This window comes from Zea mays, chromosome 2, assembly GCF_902167145.1.
Source record: "Zea mays cultivar B73 chromosome 2, Zm-B73-REFERENCE-NAM-5.0, whole genome shotgun sequence".
NCBI classification, from domain to species: Eukaryota; Viridiplantae; Streptophyta; class Magnoliopsida; order Poales; family Poaceae; genus Zea; species Zea mays.
Window position 1 is genome coordinate 236026202 of NC_050097.1, and position 23107 is coordinate 236049308.

At 42.3% G+C, this 23107-nt stretch overlaps 3 protein-coding genes and 1 non-coding gene across 12 annotated transcripts; 3 read left to right on the forward strand and 1 right to left on the reverse strand.

Moving 5' to 3' along the window:
* The first annotated feature begins 1875 nt into the window (after window positions 1-1875).
* LOC100279896 (uncharacterized) lies at window positions 1876-9314 on the forward strand. The gene is made up of 13 exons (NM_001152848.2): window positions 1876-2321; window positions 3032-3090; window positions 3186-3269; window positions 3368-3661; window positions 3848-3987; window positions 4457-4544; window positions 5284-5466; window positions 5641-5802; window positions 5901-6094; window positions 6632-6782; window positions 8248-8410; window positions 8770-8852; window positions 8985-9314. The coding sequence occupies exons 1-12, from the start codon at window positions 1943-1945 to the stop codon at window positions 8832-8834; spliced, it is 1962 nt and encodes a 653-aa protein (NP_001146320.2). The 5' UTR covers window positions 1876-1942; the 3' UTR covers window positions 8835-8852; window positions 8985-9314.
* A 210-nt stretch (window positions 9315-9524) lies between these two features.
* Window positions 9525-14453, reverse strand: LOC100382166 (uncharacterized). 9 transcript variants are annotated; one of them, XM_008670097.4, is made up of 11 exons: window positions 14306-14453; window positions 13742-14168; window positions 13079-13345; window positions 12493-12899; window positions 11823-12008; window positions 11252-11444; window positions 11095-11171; window positions 10823-10973; window positions 10413-10646; window positions 9993-10159; window positions 9525-9903 (listed from the first exon to the last, which is right to left on the reverse strand). In XM_008670097.4, exons 2-10 carry the CDS (start codon window positions 14048-14050, stop codon window positions 10112-10114), a joined length of 1872 nt encoding a protein of 623 aa, XP_008668319.1. In that variant the 5' UTR covers window positions 14051-14168; window positions 14306-14453; the 3' UTR covers window positions 9525-9903; window positions 9993-10111. The 9 variants fall into 9 exon arrangements, with proteins under 9 accessions (XP_008668319.1, XP_035820788.1, XP_008668316.1 ...); XM_035964895.1 differs by having other exon boundaries at window positions 9989-10159; XM_008670094.4 differs by having other exon boundaries at window positions 10351-10646.
* Window positions 14454-14559: 106 nt separating this feature from the next.
* On the forward strand, window positions 14560-14642 carry TRNAL-UAA (transfer RNA leucine (anticodon UAA)). Its single transcript has one exon. It is a non-coding gene; the product is annotated as a tRNA-Leu (tRNA).
* Window positions 14643-21693: 7051 nt separating this feature from the next.
* On the forward strand, window positions 21694-22473 carry LOC109944445 (uncharacterized). Its single transcript, XM_020549215.1, has one exon. The coding sequence runs from the start codon at window positions 21694-21696 to the stop codon at window positions 22471-22473; it is 780 nt and encodes a 259-aa protein (XP_020404804.1).
* Window positions 22474-23107: the final 634 nt, after the last annotated feature.

Consider the following 23107-nt stretch of genomic DNA (forward strand, 5'->3'; position numbering starts at 1 on the left):
TGAAAATATAACCAATATAAAAAGCAAAAGTGTATGTAAAAAACTAAATGCATTTATACAATAGAGGTATTAATGAAGAAGAGACTATGCCATGCCAATATACATAATAGAAAAACTCGTTCTAAGCATAAAAGCCATATGTCCACTCCAAATGTAGATAACAATTAAACATGATAGAAAAAAATTGCTCACAATCATGGCACCATATAGATACCATCATCACCAAATGTAACTCGTGAATTCACTCCCCACTAATAGCCGAATGGGAAGAGGTGTGTGAAAAGGGATCAGCAGGAGGAGGCCTTACCACATGGCGGTTGGCCTCAAACTTGTCCTGGAGATCTGACGCCTGCGCGGGAGAGGCAACACAAGGTCATCCCGTCCGCGAGTGGGAAGGGAGATTCGGACGGGATGGGAATCGGATTCAGATGGGATCCCTCCTCCAAGTTGGTCTACGTGGCGGTGGCGTAGCAGATCTGCTCCAAGTCGTGAAAACCGGTGGAGCTGCGTGATGCGGTGGGGGAGGAGGGAGGGGAGGCAGAGGGAGGTGGCGAGGTTGGTTGGACCGGTGGTGGAGGAGGCGAGCGAGGCAATCACGAAGAAGAGAGTGTGGCGACATTGACGTGTGGAGGCCGGCAACTCGCCAAGCAGGGGTCAGGGGCACGCGGTGGGCAGGAGGTAGCATCGTATACAGCATGGGACGAAGGGAGAGGGCACCGAACATGACATCTTTCACAACTCTAGTGGATGAAATTTTTAGATCCGATCCCACCACGCGTCGGCAGGCGAGACCGACGCTGTACGCCCGTACCCGGAAGCGCGGAGGTGGCTCCGAAACGCTTCAGATTTTAATAACTTAGCTTCCTAACAAGTTTAAATTAGAAAATCGGTTACAATGTTCTTTTTTATTACAACTAAAATATACCAAAATTTAAACTTGAAATTTTTGTGTGTAATTAGAGTAGGGGGAAAGGATATGTATGAAATTTTCCAGATTTTTTTTGTGAATTTTATTAGTCCATGTGTAACTTATGTGCAACAAATGATCATATGTATTAGATATGTTTCCTTCCAGGCTCATTCGAGAAAAGGATAATGAAAGAGATTAAAGGTTTGTTTGGAAGCATCTAGTTTCTAAGAAACTGGTTTATGAAAATTGAGACGGTTCCAAATATATCAGTTTATGCTTTAGTTTATATAAATTAGATTCATATATTCTTAAAAAAACAAGAAACTAGTCTCTCCTAGCTAAAATATAAAACCAGTTTTTTGAAAACTATTTTACTTCCAAACAAGATCTAAAGGGACCAATTAAATAGTAAAGGATTTTGATTATAATCTCAAAGCAACACCCACTCCTCCCAAAATAGTCCTCGGGTTTAGGATACCATGGTCATCCCTAGGGATGAAAACGATCGGAAACGGTATTTATTCGGTAATCAGTTTTTTAGTCGTTTTTCTTTGATTGCAAATAAATAGAATATACAATATATAATACAAATTTGTATTCTTATTTTTTACATCCATCTTGTTAAGAGATTCATAAAAGGTAAACCTCAAATTCATCCTATATTTTCTCAAATAATAAATATAAACTTCGGTATGGATTCGGAAACAAATTCGGTAATTTTTTCAACTTTTTGTGTTGTAGAGAGCAAATAATATATTAAACAATTTATGTAATATTTTATTCATATTTTTACTAATGTGCTTGATAATATAAGAAAAAATCAACATCGAATTTTATACATATTTATTTTAAAATATTAAATTTGTCCTAACGATTCGGATTACCACTTCCATCCCTGGTCATCCCTAACTCAACTCAATCTATCAAGCTCGAGCGGCTCGTTAATAAAGCTACGCCCCTATCCACTCACTCCCACGCGGCCACACCGCCTACTCTGTTCTCCTCCCCACCACTGCCGCAGCACCGAGAACCATGGCCGCCACGTCGCCCTTCTCCTCGTACCCCCCTCGCCTACACTCCAAAACCTTGAAGCCTCGTCATTCTCGCCCGCTCCACCACAAGGCCGCGCCCGCCGCCTCCGCCCCGCGTCCGCTACTCCTCTCCTTCCCCGCGCCTGCACGCCACTGCGGTGCTGGGCTCCGCGCTTCAGCGGCGCAGAAAAACTCTGCTGATTACAAGTTCGATGAAGACGACGACGACGACGAGGAGGAGGAGTACGAATACGACGGCGAAGAGGAGGAGTGGGAGGAGGAGGATGATGAGGATGCGATGAACGTGGAGGCGATGGAGGAGGAAGCCCGTGGCGCCGCTGCCGACCTCGCCAAACGCCTCGCTCGGGAGCTCCACATCGGTGAGTTTCTCGCGAGGCGCTCCTCGTCCTATTTCTGAACATTACATTACGGACCGCCTTCCATACAATAGTATATTAGTATTTCCGGTGACGTGACCAGACATTCGGTTCTGCCGTATTACCTGTTGGTCACTGCCTGCAATTCTAGAGGACTGCGTAGTGGTAGTGGTACCAGTAGTTCAGAGTTCAGGAATCAGGATTGATGTTGTGGAGTAGCCCCATGAGAGAGTTTGAAGGTACCTGGTGTCTCTGTGTATGGTTGTAGTGATATACAGATCTGACCATACCTTACCAGTTTTAGGGCTAGTTTGGGAACCTAATTTTTCCAAGGGATTTTCATTTTCCCAAGGGAAATTAGTTCATTTTCCATTGGGAAAATGGAGTTCCCAAACTAGCCCTTAGCGATTTTTTTTGTTGAGTCAGCAGGATTGTGCAAGATTTGCACAGAAAATGCGTCAATGGGCATTGGGCAATCTATCCCTGCTACTTTGGTATGTATCATATTCGGTTTTTGGGTTCTGCGGATACCACTATTTGGATATTTGAAGGCAGCAAAGAACTGCTCAGTAGCTTTGAAATCACAGTGCCTTTTTATCCTCTTATTGTTGCGAAAACTTCAGGATGAAATATTATGTCCGTTTCTCATCAGAGAGCCACTCTTTTGTGCGCTAGTTCATTTTCTAGTAATCTATATAATGATTACATTTCAGATGATGATGTCAGGGAGAAACGAAGAAACATCAGGGATAAGACATCTGTGTCTAAACACGTCAGTATACATACATACATTGATGTTCTACTGAATGAAATTCCCAAATATCGAAAAAATATTCTTTTGCTGTAACTGCCCTATACGTGATTCAGATTCCAGATAATCTTCTTCCAAAGGTGGCAATTATTGGTAGGCCGAATGTTGGTAAATCTGCACTCTTCAATCGTCTTGTCGGAGTATGTCAATCATCACTCAGGGCTGTGCCTGCAATGTTCATCACCATACAATTTTCAGACCAGAATGCAGAAATGAACCGAGTTATGATTTCTTGCAGGGCAATAGGGCTATAGTTGTTGATGAACCTGGTGTGACAAGGGACCGCTTATATGGACGATCTTATTGGGGTGATCATGAGTTTATGGTTATTGATACTGGTGGGGTAATTACTTTGTCAAAGTCTCAAGCAGGTGTAATGGAAGAACTTGCCGTCACCACTACTGTTGGTATGGATGGGATTCCTCTCGCCACTAGAGAAGCTGCTATTGCAAGGATGCCATCAATGATTGAAAAACAAGCAGTTGCAGCTGTTGATGAAGCATCCGTCATACTATTCGTTGTGGATGGTCAGGCAGGTTTAGGAAATTATCTTTCTTTTCTGCTCATGGAAGTGCTGGTTTAATATTTGAATTCACAACAACCTTAAATATATGTACTTCTAATGCTTTCCTTGAACATTTTTGACCAGAAATTGTTGTTCTATAATTTCTCATTTAAGTTCCTTTTTTACTAGTATAATGGTGTCAACATATTTCAGGCTGGTCTTGTGGCAGCTGATATAGAGATTTCTGATTGGTTACGACGCAACTACTCTGACAAGTGTATTCTACTTGCTGTCAATAAGTGTGAATCTCCACGGAAAGGGCAAATGCAAGCATTAGACTTTTGGTCACTCGGGTGAGCATATAACTTTCTGTTTCTCTAAAACCAGTCATTGTTTCCTTTGCATTTCAAAATATATAGAATAATGTATTGGTTCTTTTATGTGATACTTATGATGAGTTGATTACAATCATAGTTAAAACATGGCACTAGATATGGTGCATTGCAGCACTGCTCAAATACTAAAGCCAAACAACATACATGGATAAAATAAAAACACTCATTAGTGGCTGTTGTTTGCTGTAAATTATAAATAAGCAACAATTTTTTTTAGAATTTAACATCCTATAAGCTCATGTGAACACCACTCTCTCTAAGGTCAAAATGTTTCTAGAATCTGTTGTATGCAATTCTCCACTTCTGCTGTTATTTTAAAGCAATATAACATATTAATAAGGACAACTTTTTTTACGGTTTGCCTTTTCTGTTACTGTCCAACAGTCAGCCAAGCTGTTCAACTCATCTTTCTGTTGGTTCCTGCTAGGTTTTCTCCTCTGCCAATTTCTGCTATCACTGGCACAGGAACTGGAGATCTCCTTGACCTGGTGTGTTCAGAGTTGAGAAAATTTGAGGTATGGGAATTGGTTTAACCAAACACTTGTCTCTTGATGCTTTTTTCTGTTAATGGCTGAATGCTAATGTGATATTTATGAAATAAAGATTGGACAATATGACCATAGCTACATTGTACTTGACAGTGGAAGCTAAGCAAGTATAGTTACTTACAAAAAGGCTAGGCTAATTGATATAGAAGGTTTTAAAATAATTGAAGGTTTGGTACTGTTCATTGTGCTGATTAGCTTCATCCCACAATACCGGAAACAAGATAAAGCTTCTAGAAAGTAGAAAATGCATCGGAGTGGAAACCCCACATGGATTTATCAAGTGTATCAAGGGAATTTCCTTATATGCCAACGAAAGAACTCATAATCCCTCAGAGTCATTCTATTCATGTGCCTACAACAGGTGGGACCCTCACACTAACTGAGAGTGGCATAGTAGGTCGTGCTTAGCATATCGTGTATATGGCCGTGCAAAACATTGTTTTTGTACTATAAACTGCACTGTTTAAAGAGTGGAATTTGAAATAGGAGGTGTAATATGGATTCTACTGGATATAGCCTTAGGGATTTAGGTTTTACCCAGTGGCTGAGGATTTTCCTATTTTACTATGGAAGCCTTAGACTTGCTTCAGAAATCTGTCTATAAATTCTTGAATATCTGACATCACTTTCTTTTTTTATTTTCTATGTGAAGATACTTCAATACTTTGTCAATTTCATAGCATAAAGTAACTCATGGGTACTGCAGGTATTGGATGCCGTTGAAGAAGAGAAAAATAAGGTTCCTGCTATTGCCATTGTGGGAAGACCAAATGTGGGTAAAAGTAGCATTCTAAATGCTTTGGTTGGAGAAGATAGAACTATTGTCAGCCCAGTTAGTGGGACAACACGTGATGCCATTGATACTGAGTTTACTACAGCAGATGGGGAGGTCTGTTCCCAACACTTTTGTTAATGTTTAATTAATTCCAGTGCTGTCATAGTCTTCCATTGAAGACACTAATTATGGTCACTTATATTACTTCTGTAACAGAATAAAATTATTACTTGGAAAGCTTGATTCTTTCACAGGAATAGAACAATAATTTGCTCAAACATGCTGCAGAAGTACAAACTCATTGATACTGCTGGGATCCGGCGCAGGACAGCAGTTATTTCTGCTGGCAGCACAACCGAATCACTTTCGGTAAAGCGTGCATTTCGAGCAATTCGGCGCTCTGATGTGGTTGCCCTTGTTATTGAAGCAATGGCCTGTGTCACAGAGCAGGTATGTTAACTATGAACACATGTATGTTTAGACCCATGAAGAGACATATGATTGTCTTGTATGTTCATTTTAACACAATGAATTCTTGTGGTATCAAGGATTATAAAATTGCAGAGAGGATTGAAAAAGAAGGAAAGGCTTGTGTCATTGTTGTGAACAAATGGGATACAATCCCAAACAAGAACCACGAGAGTACAACACATTATGAACAAGATGTAAGAGAAAAGCTTCGCATACTTGATTGGGCACCTATTGTCTACTGTTCTGCGACAAATGGCACCAGTGTTGAAAAGTAAACTCTTCATTTTAATATACCCAAATCTACTTGCAGCTTTTAGTTGTTATTGTATATCTCTTCTTTCAGAATTGTGAAACTTTTGTTGAATCCGTTAACTTTTGTTTCTCCTCAACATTCTTAGTTGTGCATGAATGTCACTTGTCATCTAAACACCTGCTTTGCATAACCCTTTTATGATGGTTAGCTTCCCAACATATCCTTTCATGTGAAAGGGCCTCCAGTTGGTTAGGTGGCTTCAGCACTCCTTAGGTTTTGAGTTGTGGGAGCAAACTTTAAGGCTAGGGTTAAAAGATCTCGTCTTTTGTCCAATGCTAAAGCATTGGTCTATGACCTGGCCCTGGTCATGGTTGTTTCTTATGACCTACGATGCTGTTGTCTATGGGCGGGATAGGGGTTCGGGTGTTTTCTCGGCCTACTTGAAAAGATCTTCTTAATGAAATGTCCAGGGGTTGTCTTATCCTCCGCAGGTCGAGTTTAGATATAATTTCCTATATTGATATTCTATAATATGATGTACTAAATTGCCTTCAGGATAATTTCTGCTGCTGCTTTGGTTGAGAAGGAAAGGTCTAGAAGACTCAGCACCTCCATTCTTAATCAAGTTATTAGAGAAGCTATAGCATTCAAATCACCACCAAGAACAAGAGGTGGCAAAAGAGGTCGTGTCTATTATACAACACAGGTAACTTCCTAACTTCGTTCTCATGAGAACAAACTTGTTTTTATATGTTACTGTGTATATGATACCATCTTCATAATACAAGATGAAATTGCCGCTACTTGATTTTTTTTCCTACCATCAAGTTTACACTTCCCAACTTGCTGCCAAAACAATCAAACAAGAATCCTGAACATGTCTGAGTATTTGAAGATGTAGGAAGTATCTCTCTTTTGCCACCCAAAGATAATTAGACCCCTGAAATACTGCTGAAAAATTATCTCTCTTTAAAAAGTGACGCTTTTTCAGCACCTCTGTTTTGCATTGCTGCCAGCTCCTCTAGGCTCAACTGTTAAGATCTGAAAACTTCTTTTTTTTAAAAAAAATATGGTCTTTCCCTTTCTGGGTTCACAATCATGGCTCCCCTCCCTAGATGATGTATCGGACAAGGATTCACAGATAAAAAATGTTGCGGGTCTGCCCAATGAATTTTTAAAGAGTTACCTGCATAGAGAACAGGATAATGAGGTTACTTCGTCTGAATATGATGCCACTTCCTCCTCGTCCAGCTTCCTTTTCGAGGTTGTTGATAAAGGTAGATGAGGTTTCTGGTTTAGGGCAACTAATTGGAGGATGCAGAGGCTCTAGGCAACATCAATGCATGTCGGACAAGCCATGGTGGTGGATCACATGAGTTCAAGTTGGTGCCCGGTACTCTTACGGACCATAGTTTGTAGGTCATAAGGGCATCTTTGGGAGAACCCAATATGGACCATAGATCCACCACCGAGGTATCAGATAATCCTATTTTCTTGCCTTCTCACACCCACCACACCATTTTTGAGGCTCTTATCAATCAAAACTCCTACTCCATTTTTACTTGGGGTTGTCCCTATGTACCAAAGCTTGAAGCCGGTATTTCCACCTTCGCATGACCCTTCCATTCAGTCCATTGAATGCATAAGATATTTACATGTCTCCTAGTTGCTGCGTCAACCCTTAACTTATCTGCAAGTGACCCTACATTTCGACTAGCTTTCTTACGCTTTGCACCCATAGATGATGTAAAGACCATTGCTCATTTTCACTATACTCGTTCACTGATGTAGCGCGTCACTAAGGACGCATCCCCAAGGGGTGTCAATCCGGTCCTTGCCCATTTAACATAATACTTGGATTCCGATATGCCGCGCCATGCCGCTTAGAGGATTATGACCCCAATGGATTTTTTCCTGGATTTTGTCTCCGTTTGAATGGCTAGGCTCAAGCCTATCACAATCCTCCTTTATCGAAGGCTTAGGACCTGCTAGGTTGAGACTTAGTGCCGGGGGCTCCCATGTTTCAGATGGGGTTTAGATCCGACAACCCTTTTTTGAAGCAAATGATTCAAAAATCTTTTTACCGCTTCCAGATATATTTGAGAAGTAATGTCCTTAAACTCACCTGTGCATTCCTTTGGATCTGAAGAGAAGTTATTGCTGATTTGCAGGCTGCCGTCGGTCCACCAACATTCGTTCTATTTGTAAATGATGCGAAGCTCTTCCCTGACACGTACCGCCGTTACATGGAAAAGAAACTCCGGTCAGACGCCGGTTTTCCAGGCACCCCTATTCGGTTACTGTGGCGTAGCAGAAGGCGGCCAGACAAACGAGGTAAGAAAAAAAAAATATTGATCCACATAGCCTCAACAGTTATAGTCGAACAGATATTTTAATAATAAAAAAAAGCACGCAAAGGAAGCTGTGAGTTCAGTGAAAATGGTAAAAACATAATAATGATTAATATACTGCTAGCTTTGATCATGCCAAATGTTGGCGTACATGTGATTAGCAGCACATGTAGTAGTACCATTTTGGTATCAACTTCTGTAGGATTCATATTGATTGGAAGTCTAATTAACGCCCATGAAACTTCTTCAAATGACTGTGCCCCGTCTTTTTACCCCTGCTATGAATTTGTTGTTCCCTTGAACTCTGTGGCCACTAAAACTCGTGTCGTTTGTTCCTGGCAGGTAAATCTGCTGACAGTAGAGCGCAGAGCCCAGGAACCCCTAGTGAAGTGGCTCTAGCCGCCTAACTAAACCGCGGCCTCCAGGTACCTCTCTTCTTTCGCTTTCGCTTCTCAGAAAACAGAAGCGTGGCCTTTGTCAAGACAAGGACGCGCTTATTAATACAACCAAACATACAAGCTAAGTAGCTAACCTCAACTGTTCGTTCTGTGTGGCAGAAATGCTCGCCACAGATCAGCTCGACCACTGGGAATGGAATTCTATCGAGGCGGCGGCAGTTGCTTGCTCCAAGAACCTGGATCGGCTGAGGAGCTAGCTGTTCATGGAGTAGCGCTCTCATGTTCGGGCCTTGGAGATTTTGTTGCGTCTATATACTACTAGTACGGATCAGACGGAGAAAGCACATTGGGCCAATGAATGAATAGTCACACTTCACCGACAGAGCTCCAAGCACGCTTTTTCCACAGCGCTCTTGGAACATGTAAGATTGTACCGAAAGAATGGCGTTAGAATGACCATGTAAATGTAATCGTAGACTGAGTTCTCGGATGTGTGGGTAAACAGCATACTTAGGTGCCGTTTGGTTGTTTTGTTTACGAAATGTAACTTAATTGGTAACGGTAATATGTTAGGAGTATTTTATTTTGAACGAGAAAAAGGCGTGCGGACTGCCAATTACATATTCAAGAAGATATACAGCGCCAAAACTGTGGGAAAAAACCATGATGCTCCGCCTCAATATCGCAGGAAAAAAAAACTTAAAGCAAAAGAGATATATATAGAGAGAGAGAGATTCTGGAGAAAATACACCACCAAAATAAAAAAAAGTGAAGAGATAGTGCTTGCCATTCGTTGTGTAATGATATTCGGAGGAGTGTTTGTAACGGCTCGTGAACTACGTAGCGATGTTCTGCTGAACAGCACTAACAACTTTCTGACGTTAAGTTGATGATAATACAGTTCTTTCCTATATCTCACATGCCTGACTCGAGGACGTGAACACGTGACATAAGAGGCACTCAAGGTACAAGACGAGTAACAGCAATTTGGTACAACATTTGATGAAGCTCTTGCCACTTCGTCTCGTCTTTATTTGGTCATCACTTCTGATACAACATCTGGTACAACATTTTCGATCTGTGCAACACATTGTGAGTAAATTAAAACAGTCCACACAACATTTTAAAGTTTGATGATAATACAATTCTTTCCTATATCTCACATGCCTGACTTGAGGACGTGAACACGTGGCATAGAAATCGAAGAAGCACTCGAGGTACAAGACGAGTAACAGCAATTTGGTACAGCATTTGATGAAGCTCTTGCCACTTCCTTCGTCTCGTCTTTATTTGGTCATCACTTCTGATACAACATCTGGTACAACATTTTCGATCTGTGCAACACATTGTGAGTAAATTAAAACAGTTCACACAACACCTTTTGTTTGAGGCAACGAACGATGCTATGGAACTATGGTATACGACACAACACAGCACCAGCGCAAGACAAGCTCTGTTCATCCAAAGACTTGAGCAAGTCTGACGCTGGGCAGATTCATTGCCCTTTCTTGCGAACCCTACTTACTAGAGCCCGGTGCAGAGGAACGACAGGACGGGCCCCGCCCTCCGCCGGGTCCTCTCGCTCACCTTCCACTCCTCCACGAGGACCTTCTTCAGCCTCCCGCAGCCCGAGACGACGGTCGCCACCCCGGAGCTGGTGATCCGCCGGCAGTAGACCATCTGGCAGGACTCCAGCTGCAGGCACCCTCGCACAAGGTGGCCCAGGCCGACGTTGGTGACCTCAGGGCAGTGGGAGAGCGCGATCTCTCTCAGCTTCGGACAGCCGTCGCCTATCTCCGCAAGCGCTATGTCACCTACGATCTGCATGCATGTGTAGTATGTCGAAGCAAGATGACAAAAAAAAAAGTTTATCCTATCTCTATCGCAGGATAGAGAATGTACTCAAAGTGAAACAGTGAGGACTCTTTCTGTTCACTCGAATTTCGGACAGTTTTCGCGTAAGGAATGCAGCGTCATTGAGAAACCAAACCACATACCCGAAGGACGCTCATATCCAGGAAGACTAGATCAGGGCATCCTCTGGCAACTGCCGTCAGCCCGGTATCGGTGATTAGGTGGCACCCGCACAAGTTTAGCCTATGCAGAGGGCAGTTTTCCGCGATTGCAGATAGCCCTGCATCGGATACCCTGAGAAGAAAAAAAATAAGAAATTGAAAAGATTCACGGTTCAAAGCAAAGACCAAAGAGGGCGATACAGATTGGGATACCAAGTTAGATAAGACACATCGCATCATGCGTTATTATCTACCTCTCACAGAACTGGAGCGTTAACTCTCTGAGCGATTTACAGTTCTCGGCGATAGACACCAATGCCCTGTCTCCAACCTGCATACCGAATGCATAAACTATGAATACAAGCAGAAACCCCATTTTAAAGGTTCCGAACAAATGTAGAGTGCAAGCACCTCATAACCACGCCGAATAGAAAGTTCTGTTAAGTTCTTGCAGCCTTGAGCTATGTGGCACAAGGCGTCATCAGTTATTCTTGAGCAGTCAATCAAATGAAGAGTCCTAAGAAGGGAGCAGCCGCTACCAATCTCCAGGAATGCACTGTTCTCGATCCTGGGGCAGAAAATTAGAGAGAGCTCCAAAAGGCGCCTGTTTGCATAGGACCACAAATCATATACTGTTGTCGCAACAGAAGTTATCAATATAGCCCAAAAATGCACCTAAACAGTATTTTTGTTGTTGTTGTAGAAGTACAACCATCTACATTGACCGTCAGTCTAATATTATGATAGCCTATATGTTGTTTAAAATTGAATATACAGTCAAACTGTTCTTATTTATAGATTCATGATCCTAACATATTCTTTAGCCTGTCCCTTCTCTCCAAAGTCCAAAATTATGTTTAGTTTACTCGCAGCACATCAAGTTGACATTAAAGAACTGTTCATAAAAAGGAGAGTAAATGTCTAGGAACGCTAACTGAAGCAAGGAATTTCAATATAGCATATTATCACCAAAGAAACTTACGGACACCATCGCCCAATGTGCTCCAGTGCAACAGATTCCATGCTCTGACAACCATTGATCTTCAAACGTGCTAACTTTTTGCAGTTACGAGCTACAAATTCAAGGCTTCTATCAGTTAGTAACTGGCAATCAGTGAGAACAAGATCTGTGAGATTCTTGCACCCTTTTGCAATTGAAGTAAGGCTCCTGAAATTGCAAAAGTCGGTCAGCTAATCATTTGGAAAACTCAGAAATTAACTGAAGAACAGAGTGCAAGCAAGGATATTAATGGATGATCAGCAGCTTCAGTTGCAGAAAACATGACTCAATGAGAAAGATAAAATCAGCATACCTAATATCCTACTTGGTCTACATCAATTCTACATAGTACATACCGTTGTTCTCATTTTCATTCTTCTAGAAATTCTGTTCTTTTCTTCACTCTTATGTAATTCATGGAGTTCATAAGACCTACTAATATATTTCATAAAACCTTCAAACATTTGTTACCTATTAATATATTTTTAAGGTAAGTCAAGATGGGAAATTTTAAGAAAAAAATAAACCAATTTCTTTAGCCTAGAACAAAAAGGCCCAAACCAAAATTTATAGAGGAAAAATAAGCATATATAAAACAAAATTGGACTTCAGGTCATAACATTAGATTAGATAGTAAGATTAAACTGAGCACCTGTCTGTAAATCGTTCGAAGTTGTTGAGTGACAAGATCTCTAAAAGAGGACAGAATGAACCAATAGCATCTAGGGCGTCATCCCCAGTACCAATACATTGTAGCTTCAAGGTTTTTAATTGTCGGCATCCTTTAGCAATAGATATTATTCCCACACTTTGAACACGATCTGATTCCACCGATAGAATTTCTAGGTTAGGGCAGTGGGATCCAACAGCATGTAAAGATGCATCAGTCAACCAAAGACAAGTTGCAACAGAAAGTGAGACCAGCGATTGGCCACAGTTCTTTACTAATCCAATCAAGCCTTCATCTGTGGTGCCTTCAACAAATCGCAAGTTCAATTTCCTAAGCAGCTTGCATCCTTCCCCAATAGCAACAAGTCCTGGATCTCCAATAAAGCAAGCCTGCATTTTAAGGTTTGTCTTCATACTTTGTCCATAAATATATATTGGGTCTACAAAAGCGGAACTGTATGGACTTTGTCCATAAATTTTGTTCACGGAGCTAATGTCTCTCAAAAATATATGAAATTCATGAAGTCAATAGCATGGCATAAGCTGAAGAATAAACAATACGGAATTACCTGGAGATCCAAAGAAGTCAAATTCTTGCAATTCTCAGCTATCCTCACCAAGCCTGTTGAGGATATGGCAGAACACCACACCAGACTTAACTTCTCAAGCCCTCTGCAACCCCTTGCGAGATGAGTCAAGCCGACGTCAGTCAAACAGCTGCGCTCTGTCCTTTCATCACTGACTGGCTGGTCCAACGGGAACGGGGCTATATGAAGAGTAAGGTTTGATGCGAGGGGCAGTCTCCTCCGGCGTCGGATCCGGTTAGGAATATGCAGCTGCGTTCAAGACAAGTACTGAGTGCAGTGTAACAAGGGAGCAGAATGTCTCAAAATTGGACTAGAAGAAGTGACGATCTAGGTCGCCGTCTTATGTTGCAAAGTTATCTCAACTCTAGCTTTTTTCTGACAATTTGTCAGCGGCCAAGGAAAATTCTAGCGATTTAGGCAGTAGAAGCTTTACAGCAGAAGTATCAACAAAATCCTAGTTTTCATAGGGGAGTCGGTGCCACCAATTCCTCGACAGGTCGCTCTATACACTCGCCATATTTCTCCCCAAAAACAATTCGATGCCCAGACAAGACGCGGCATTTTTTCACATTCGCGTACGGGCGCAGCAGCGGCGGCGGCAAGCGGGGGACCCCAGCATCCGGATGAAGGGCAGGAGGGGCGTACCGTTCCGGAGCGGTACGATCTGGGGGCGGACCCGGAGGCGGCGGCCGCGGCGGTGAGGCGCTCGTCCACCGACACCTCGGTGAGCGCCGTGAAGCGCTCGGCGACGAGGCGCACCACCTCGTCGGCGCGCTCCCCGGACGCGGCGAGCCTCGCGGAGCGGCGCGACGCGCGCTCCAGGCGGCGCCAGCGGCGGCAGACGAGCGCGCAGGCGTCGAGGTCGCGCTTGGCCCCGCCCGAGCCGACGCGGCGGATCACGTCGTCGAGGAGCTCGTCGGGGAGCGCCGGGTTGATGAGGTCGGCGCCCCGCATCGCCGGCGGAGGCGGGGGCGTGGGCGGCGAGGATTTGACCGGATCGGACGGAGGTCGGGCATTCAGGCGTGGCCGTATGGGAAACTGGGAATACAGTAATTATTATATATCTATAGCCCTAAACAAAAAGGAGAAAAACTGATCATTGTGTAATCAACTAGGACTAGTACTAAAAATATCAAATAAAAGTACACTTATACTTTTATTATATAATCTATCAAATCAAATTAAGTATAATTCATGTTATATCAGAACCTTCCAGGGGTCGAATAGTTTTTTCTTGCTCTGGAGGAGATCGGAGGAGCACGAACGAATCTCATTCTTGGAGTTGGATAGTGTGTTTCCACGCCAAGAAGCTCATCCAGAGTTGGGAAGGGAAGACTGCTTAGAATCAGAAATTGAAGATCTGGCCAGAGGATGTGATGCGGTGGTGGCGGCACTATGACAATGGAAAGCTCCGGCGTTTACTATAGACTAAATATATTTGTATCTAATAATATAATGTAACAGCTGGTTTGCCCGAGTGGTTAAGGGGGGAGACTTAAGATCTTCTGCACAGAAGTGCGCGTGGGTTCGAACCCCACAGCCAGCAAATTATTTTTAATTTCAGACATAGCTTATAATTTCTATACTTTGTTTTAGGCTATATTTTTTTTATTATTAGTCATCTTATTTTCTATAGTTTATCTTCATTTTATGAATCATTTTGTACATATTTATTTAACACTCTTTATATTCTTTTTATTTAGTATCTATTTTGGTTTGGAAATTGTATTACTTTCATTTTTAAAAAAATAGTCATTTTATTTCTATAGTTTTAGTCTTTATTTTATGCATTTTTTGGACATATTTATTTAATACTCTTTATATTCTGAGGTGGTTTTTAGTCTTTATTTCGGACGAGAATTGTAGCATCTTTCTGCATATTTTGTTCTAAAACCAATTATTTTGAGATAAAAAATGTAGAATCTACTAGGCCCAATACAGTTTTCAAGGGCAACCTGTAGGGCATTGGCTTCAAGTGGAAAGGATTTTTTTTTAAGTTATAGGAAAACGCACCTAAAATTACTAGGAGGCTTCCGTGCTATATTATGAATACTTACAAAATATAAGTACTCCACAGCCAACAAATTATATTTAACATTTAATTTTGAACATCTTTTTATATAGTTCTAGACTTTATTTTTAGACTATTTTTTTAATTTTCAATCATCTTATTTCTACATTTTAGTCTTCATTTTATGAATCTTTTCGTACATATTTATTTAACAGTTTTTATATCCTTTTTATTTTAGTATTTTTGGGTTGGGAATTATATTATCTTCATTTTTTATTTTTAATCATTTTATTTCTATAGTTTTAGTCTTAATTTTATGCATCTTTATGTATATCTTTATTTAATACCATCTATATTCTATGATGCTTTTTAGTCTTCACTTTGAGACGAGAATTGTAGAATCTTTCTGCATTTTTTCTTCTAAAACCAATTATTTTGAGATAAAAATGTAGAATCTACTAGGCCCAAGCTAGTTTTCAAGGAAACCTTTAGGTGTCGTTTGTTTTGTCGAAATGTAACGCAAACGATTTACATGAGGTAATGAATATTGATATTTTTGTTTGGTTGAGCTCTTTTCAGTAATACCAAGTATTACTATCCAATTCAATTATAAATATTAACCATTAGCGTCGGTAAGAGATCACATTACCATTCTCTTAACAAGGTCTGAACAAAACAACGTACATCACCTTAGGATTATAGATAAAAGTGGATATCTAAATTGTTAGAATAAATTTAGTATTTTAATATATATATGTACGAAATTTAATATTTATCTTTTCTTATATTATCAAGTACATTACTACAAACTAGTATAATGCCCGTACGTTGCGACAACATATAAATATTATTATTGATTTTAATATCTCATAAAATTATTTATCAACAACCAATAGTCGTGGATGATGTGCAAATGACTGGAATAGAAGAGGTGATCGAACCAAATGGAATGCGTTGAATTTGGGGTGGGTGTAAAGTGTAAACAAACAAACTGTCAAGGCCATCGATCGACCGACTCCATATGGAGGTGGTTTTGCATTGGATGATAATGCACCGCAGCTGCAGCAGAATCATAATATTCATTCAACAACGGAGAAAACAAGTGCAGCAACATGCACATGGAGACATGCATGCCTTCTCCACGTGCATGTAAACACCATCTATAGAATATAGGGTTTTTTACATGGGTGATCTTAGTTGTGACCAGGTGCTTAGTGCTACCCTTAGTTTTATGGGTTGCTCAGTTTTACCCACGCGTACATTTCTTTCCTCAGTGAGACGCACTCACGCCGTCTCCGTTAGAGTCGCCGTGGCTGACTGAGAGCACCTAGAGGGGGTGAATAGGTGATCCTGTGAAAACTTAAAACTTAATGCCATAAACTTGATTAAGTGTTAGAGCAATAAAGCCAATTGGCTAGAAAAGAGTTCTTTGCAAAACACAATAACCACAAGTATATCAACACAGAGAGGCACAGTGGTTTATCCCGTGGTTTGGCCAAGTTCGACATTTGCCTACTCCACGTTGTGGCGTCCCAACGGACGAGGGTTGCACTCAACCCCTCTCAAGTGATCCAAAGATCCACTTGAATACCACGGTATTTCTTTTCCTTTCACTATATCCCGTTTGCGAGGAACCTCCACAACTTGGAGTCTCTCGCCCTTACAAAAGATGATCACAAATGAACACGGAAGTAAGGATGGGATGAGCAACACACACAAGTCCACAGCAATACACACACGGCCAAGACTTGAGCTCAAATGAATATCTCAAAGTTCTCACTGGAGCTCAAATCACTAAGAATGTCAAACGAGTGCGCAAAGACGAAGTGTGAATGATCAAGAATGCTCAAAGTGTGCTTGGTGTCATCCTCCATGCGCCTAGGGTCCCTTTTATAGCCCCAAGGCAGCTAGGAGCCGTTGAGAGCATTCCAGGAAGGCAATTCTTGCCTTCTGTCGACTGGCGCACCGGACAGTCCGGTGCACCACCGGACACTGTCCGGTGTGGATTTCTTTCCTGTTCTGGCGCAGCCGACCGTTGAAGGTTTGGAGCCGTTGGCGCACCGGATACTGTCTGGTGCCCCCTTCAGACCGTTGGCCCGACCACGCGTCACGCGCGGATTGCGCGGCCGACCGTTGGCTCACCGGACAGTTCGGTGCACACCGGACAGTCCGGTGAATTTTAGCCGTACGCCGCCGACGAATTCCCGAGAGCGGCCTTTTCACCAGAGCCAGCCTGGCGCACCGGACACTGTCCGGTGCACCACTGGACAGTCCGGTGCACCGAGACTGAGCAGAGTCTTGGCTGCTCACGCCAAGTCTTTTCCAATTATCTTTTCTCTGATTCTAGCACTTAGACAGATATGTTAGTACACAAAAACCAATGTACTAAGTCTAGAATCATACCTTTATATTGATTTGCACTTTGTCCACCCTTTGGCATATACTCATTCCCTTAATGTGTGTTGGGCACTTAATCACCAAAATCTTATAGAAATGGCCCAAGGGCACATTTCCCTTTCAATCTCCCCCTTTTTGGTGATTTATGCCAACACAACAAAAAGCAACTAGAAGTGCAACATCAATGCAAATGAGAACACAAATTTGTTTTGATTCAAATTTGGCATATTTGGATCATTCTTTGCCACCACTTGGTTTGTTTTTGCAAATCAAACTCAATTTCCTATCTCTAAGTCAAATTCACTTGTTGAGGCATAGAGAAAGGTATTCCAAGAGAAATTGATCATTGATTCAAAAACTCCCCCTATTTCCCATAATCAAACATTCTCCCCACAAGAGACCAACTTTTGACAATAAAAGAGACATTTAGAATTTTGACAAATCAAACGTCCTAACTCTACTATTTTCAAAATTCTCAAGTGGTACAAATTTCTCAAGTGGTAGCTGATCCATTTGTTGCTTTGGCCCTTAATTTCTCCTCCTTTGGCATTAAGCACCAAAACAGGATCATTTTTTGCCCTCAAACCCCATTGCCTCACCAAAATTGTCAATTAAGAGCAAAAAGGCAATACGAGTATGGAGATGAACTTGGAGTACGTTACCCTCTCATCGGAGTGCAGTGGAAGTCTTTTATGGTCCAAGTCTACCTTTCCCTTTCAATCCACCTTTGAGACTAAATCAAGCAAGCTCAAACACATGGTTAGTCTCAAAGGGTCAAGTTGTAGCACATCTCCCCCTAAATAGGTGCATCACTTGCAAATGGACTTGTGAGGTCCGGGGAGTGCTTGTACAACTTGAGTACCATGGATAAGCAACAAAATGCATAAGGAACATGATCAAGGCATAAAACACATGTATGCTATAAATCAATCCAAGTTCCGCGAATCTAAGACATTTAGCTCACTACGCAGCATGCAAAAGGTCTTCTCATCTAGAGGCTTGGTAAAGATATCGGCTAGCTGGTTCTCGGTGCTAACATAAAACACTTCGATATCTCCCTTTTGCTGGTGGTCTCTCAAAAAGTGATGTCTGATGTCTATGTGCTTTGTGCGGCTGTGTTCAACAGGATTATCCGCCATGCGGATAGCACTCTCATTATCACATAGGAGTGGGACTTTGCTCAGATTGTAGCCAAAGTCCCGGAGGGTTTGCCTCATCCAAAGTAGTTGCGCGCAACACTGTCCTGCGGCAACATACTCGGCCTCAACGGTGGATAGGGCAACATAAGTTTCTTTCTTAGAACTCTAGGATACCAAGGACCTTCCTAAGAATTGGCACGTCCCTGATGTACTCTTCCTATCAACCTTACATCCAGCATAATCAGAGTCTGAATATCCAATCAAGTCAAAGGTAGACCCCTTTGGATACCAGATCCCGAAGCAAGGCGTAGCAACTAAATATCTAAGAATTCGCTTCAGGGCCACTAGGTGACACTCCCTTGGATCGGATTGAAATCTAGCACACATGCATACACTAAGCATAATATCCGGTCTACTAGCACATAAGTAAAGTAAGGAACCTATCATAGACCGATATGCTTTTTGATCAATGGACTTACCTCCTTTGTTGAGGTCGACGTGTCCATCAGTTCCCATTGGAGTCTTTGCGGGCTTGGCGTCCTTCATCCCAAACCGCTTGATCAAGTCTTGCGTGTACTTCGTTTGGGAGATGAAAGTGACGTCCTTGAGTTGCTTCACTTGGAACCCAAGGAAGTAGTTCAACTCGCCCATCATCGACATTTCAAACTTTTGAGTCATCACCCTGCTAAACTCTTCACAAGACTTTTGGTTAGTAGAACCAAATATTATGTCATCGACATAAATTTGGCACACAAATAAGTCACCATCACATGTCTTAGTGAAAAGAGTTGGATCGGCTTTCCAACCTGGAAAGCATTAGCAATTAAAAAGTCTCTAAGGCATTCATACCATGCTCTTGGGGCTTGCTTAAGTCCATAGAGCGCCTTAGAGAGCTTACACACGTGGTCGGGGTACCGTTCGTCCTCAAAGCCAGGGGGTTGCTATACATACACCTCCTCCTTGATTGGCCCGTTTAGGAAAACGCTCTTCACGTCCATTTGGAACAACCTGAAAGAATGGTGAGCGGCATAGGCTAACAATATGCGAATTGACTCTAACCTAGCCACAGGAGCAAAAGTCTCCTCAAAGTCCAAACCTGCGACTTGGGCATAACCTTTTGCCACAAGTCGTACCTTGTTTCTTGTCACCACTCCGTGCTCGTCTTGTTTGTTGCGGAACACCCACTTGGTTCCCACAACGTTTTGCTTGGGACGTAGCACCAGTGTCCAAACTTCATTTCTCTTGAAATTGTTGAGCTCCTCCTGCATGGCCAACACCCAGTCCGGATCTAGCAAGGCCTCTTCTACCCTGAAAGGCTCAATAGAAGAGACAAAAGAGTAATGCTCACAAAAATTAACTAATCTAGAGCGAGTAGTTACTCCCTTGCTAATATCACCCAATATCTGGTCGACGGGATGATTCCTTTGAATCGTCGCTCGAACTTGAGTTGGAGGGGCTTGAGGTGCTTCTTCCTCCATAACATGATCATCTTGTGCTCCCCCTTGATCACACGCCTCTTCTTGATGAACCTGTTCATCATCTTGAGTTGGGGGTTGCACCATTGTTGAGGAAGAAGGTTGATCTTGCTCTTGGTGTTCCTGTGGTCGCACATCTCCAATCGCCATGGTGCGAATTGCGTCCGTTGGAACATCATATTCATCTACTTCATTAGGATCAACTTGCTCTCTTGGAGAGCCATTAGTCTCATCAAATACAACGTCGCTAGAGACCTCAACCAAACCCGATGATTTGTTGAAGACTCTGTACGCCTTTGTATTTGAGTCATAACCTAACAAAAACCCTTCTACAGCTTTGGGAGCAAATTTGGAATTCCTACCTTTCTTCACTAGAATGTAGCATTTACTCCCAAATACACGAAAGTATGAAACGTTGGGTTTGTTACCGGTTAGAAGCTCATATGAAGTCTTCTTGAGGAGGCGATGAAGGTAGACCCGGTTTATGGCGTGGCAGGCTGTCACTAAGAATGTCAAACGAGTGCGCAAAGACGAAGTTTGAATGATCAAGAATGCTCAAAGTGTTCTTGGTGTCATCCTCCATGCGCCTAGGGGTCCCTTTTATAGCCCAAGGCAGCTAGGAGACGTTGAGAGCATTCCAGGAAGGCAATTCTTGCCTTCTGTCGACTGGCGCACCGGACAGTCCGGTGCACCACCGGACACTGTCCGGTGCGAATTTCTTTCCTGTTCTGGCGCAGCCGACCGTTGAAGGTTTGGAGCCGTTGGCGCACCGGACACTGTCCGGTGCACACCGGACAGTCCGGTGCCCCCTTCAGACCGTTGGCCCGGCCACGGTCACGCGCGGATTGCCCGGCCGACCGTTGGCTCACCGGACAGTCCGGTGCACACTGGACAGTCCGGTGAATTTTAGCCATACGCCACCGACGAATTCCCGAGAGCGGCCTTTTCACCAGAGCCAGCCTGGCGCACCGGACACTGTCCAGTGCACCACCGGACAGTCCGGTGCACCCAGACTGAGCAGAGTCTTGGCTGCTCGAGCCAAGTCTTTTCCAATTATCTTTTCTCTGATTTTAGCACTTAGACAGATATGTTAGTACACAAAAACCAATGTACTAAGTCTAGAATCATACCTTTATATTGATTTGCACTTTGTCCACCCTTTGGCATATACTCATTCCCTTAATGTGTGTTGGGCACTTAATCACCAAAATCTTATAGAAATGGCCCAAGGGCACATTTCCCTTTCACTCCCGCGTGTCCGCGCCCCTGCTCGCGCTCCAGAAGCCCTACCAACGTCCGACCTGCTGCTCGTGTGCTCCAGTTGATCTTCTCGACATTTGCCTGCCGCACAATCTCGGATCTTGACCGCAACAGCACCGCATCACGTGCTCCAAGCAACTCTCCACGCCCGGCGGCCAGGCAGCTGTACCTTTCCTCCACGACCGGCGGCCAGGCAGCAGTACCTGCTCCTCTCCTCCAGGTTAGGAGCAGAACCTCCACTATCTGTAAATGTTGGCTACTAAAATAGGTGTTGTATATATGGGTTCTTAACGTCGTCATTTCCTATGAAATAGGATGAATCATGTTATTCCCAATGATGAGGTTGAACCAATAGAAGTAGTTGCTGCACCTGATGATGATGAGAGACAGTATCCTGAGTTTGTTGACAAGTGGGATATGCTAGAATTTGAGGACTATGATGGAGACATTTTCACAGGGGCACAATTTGAAGAGACCGATGAAGAGGAGGAGGAGGAAAACATAGCTATGGGGGTGGATGAGCAAGGAGAGGGTGATGATGTACCAAGAAATGGTTATGACAGAGATAATCCATCCTTAAAAGAAGGCAGCATATTTGCATCGATGATCGAATTTAGGAATGCACTTGCTACCTATTGCATCAAAGGTGAGTATGATTATGTAATTGAAAAGAGTGAGCCAACAAGAATGACTGTTCATTGCGCATTTGAGAGGTGTCAGTGGAGGATACATGCTTCCTGTATGCGGAATAGTACAATTATTCAGGTCAAAGTTAATCCATCTCCTCACACTTGTCCAAGTGAAAGAAAAGGGTCACATAAGGTAGCTAAAAGTAGATGGTGTGCAGATGCAGTATTAGAATGGGTGACAGATAACCCATGCATTGGTACAACTGAACTGGTAAAGAAGATTAAAGAGAAGTACAACATTTTGGTGCCTTACATGAGAGTGTATTATGGCAAGAAAATGGCTCTTGACAAGATTTATGGCCCATGGAAGGAAAGCTTTAACTTATTATTCACTTTCAAAGCTGAAGTGGAGAAGGCGTGCCCAGTGAATGTACATTTGTCTTTTGAATGTACATTTGTCTTTTGAACAAAAAAGTAAGAAATGTAGCTCAAACTTTTTTACCTTAAGCAACTAAGACCAAAACATGACTCCATGCCAAGTTTCACTATTTTTGACCATATTTACTATTTATTTATTTTTTCTGGCTAGAGAAGGCAATTAAACCATAGAAATTAGTAAATAATCCTAAAAATTGACATCTATGCATGAAGTAATTTGTAAAGGTTAGATGAACAAAGGGTATACTTTTCAAGGGAAAAAACAAAAAAAGTAAGAAATGTAGCTCAAACTTTGGAGTTGTAGTTCAATGTCACGAAACTTAGTGAGAGATGTGTCCGTTTGTGAAGGACCTACATTCCCACTTTTGCATAATCCTCTTAATTTTTTACCTTAAGCAACTAAGACCAAAACATGACTCCATGCCAAGTTTCACTATTTTTTGACCATATTTACTATTTATTTATTTTTTCTGGCTAGAGAAGGCAATTAAACCACATAAATTAGTAAATAATCCTAAAAATGGACACCTATGCATGAAGTAAGTTTGTAAAGGTTAGATGAACAAAGGGTATACTTTTCAAGGGAAAAAACAAAAAAAGTAAGAAATATAGCTCAAACTTTGGAGTTGTAGTTCAATGTCACAAAACTTAGTGAGAGATGT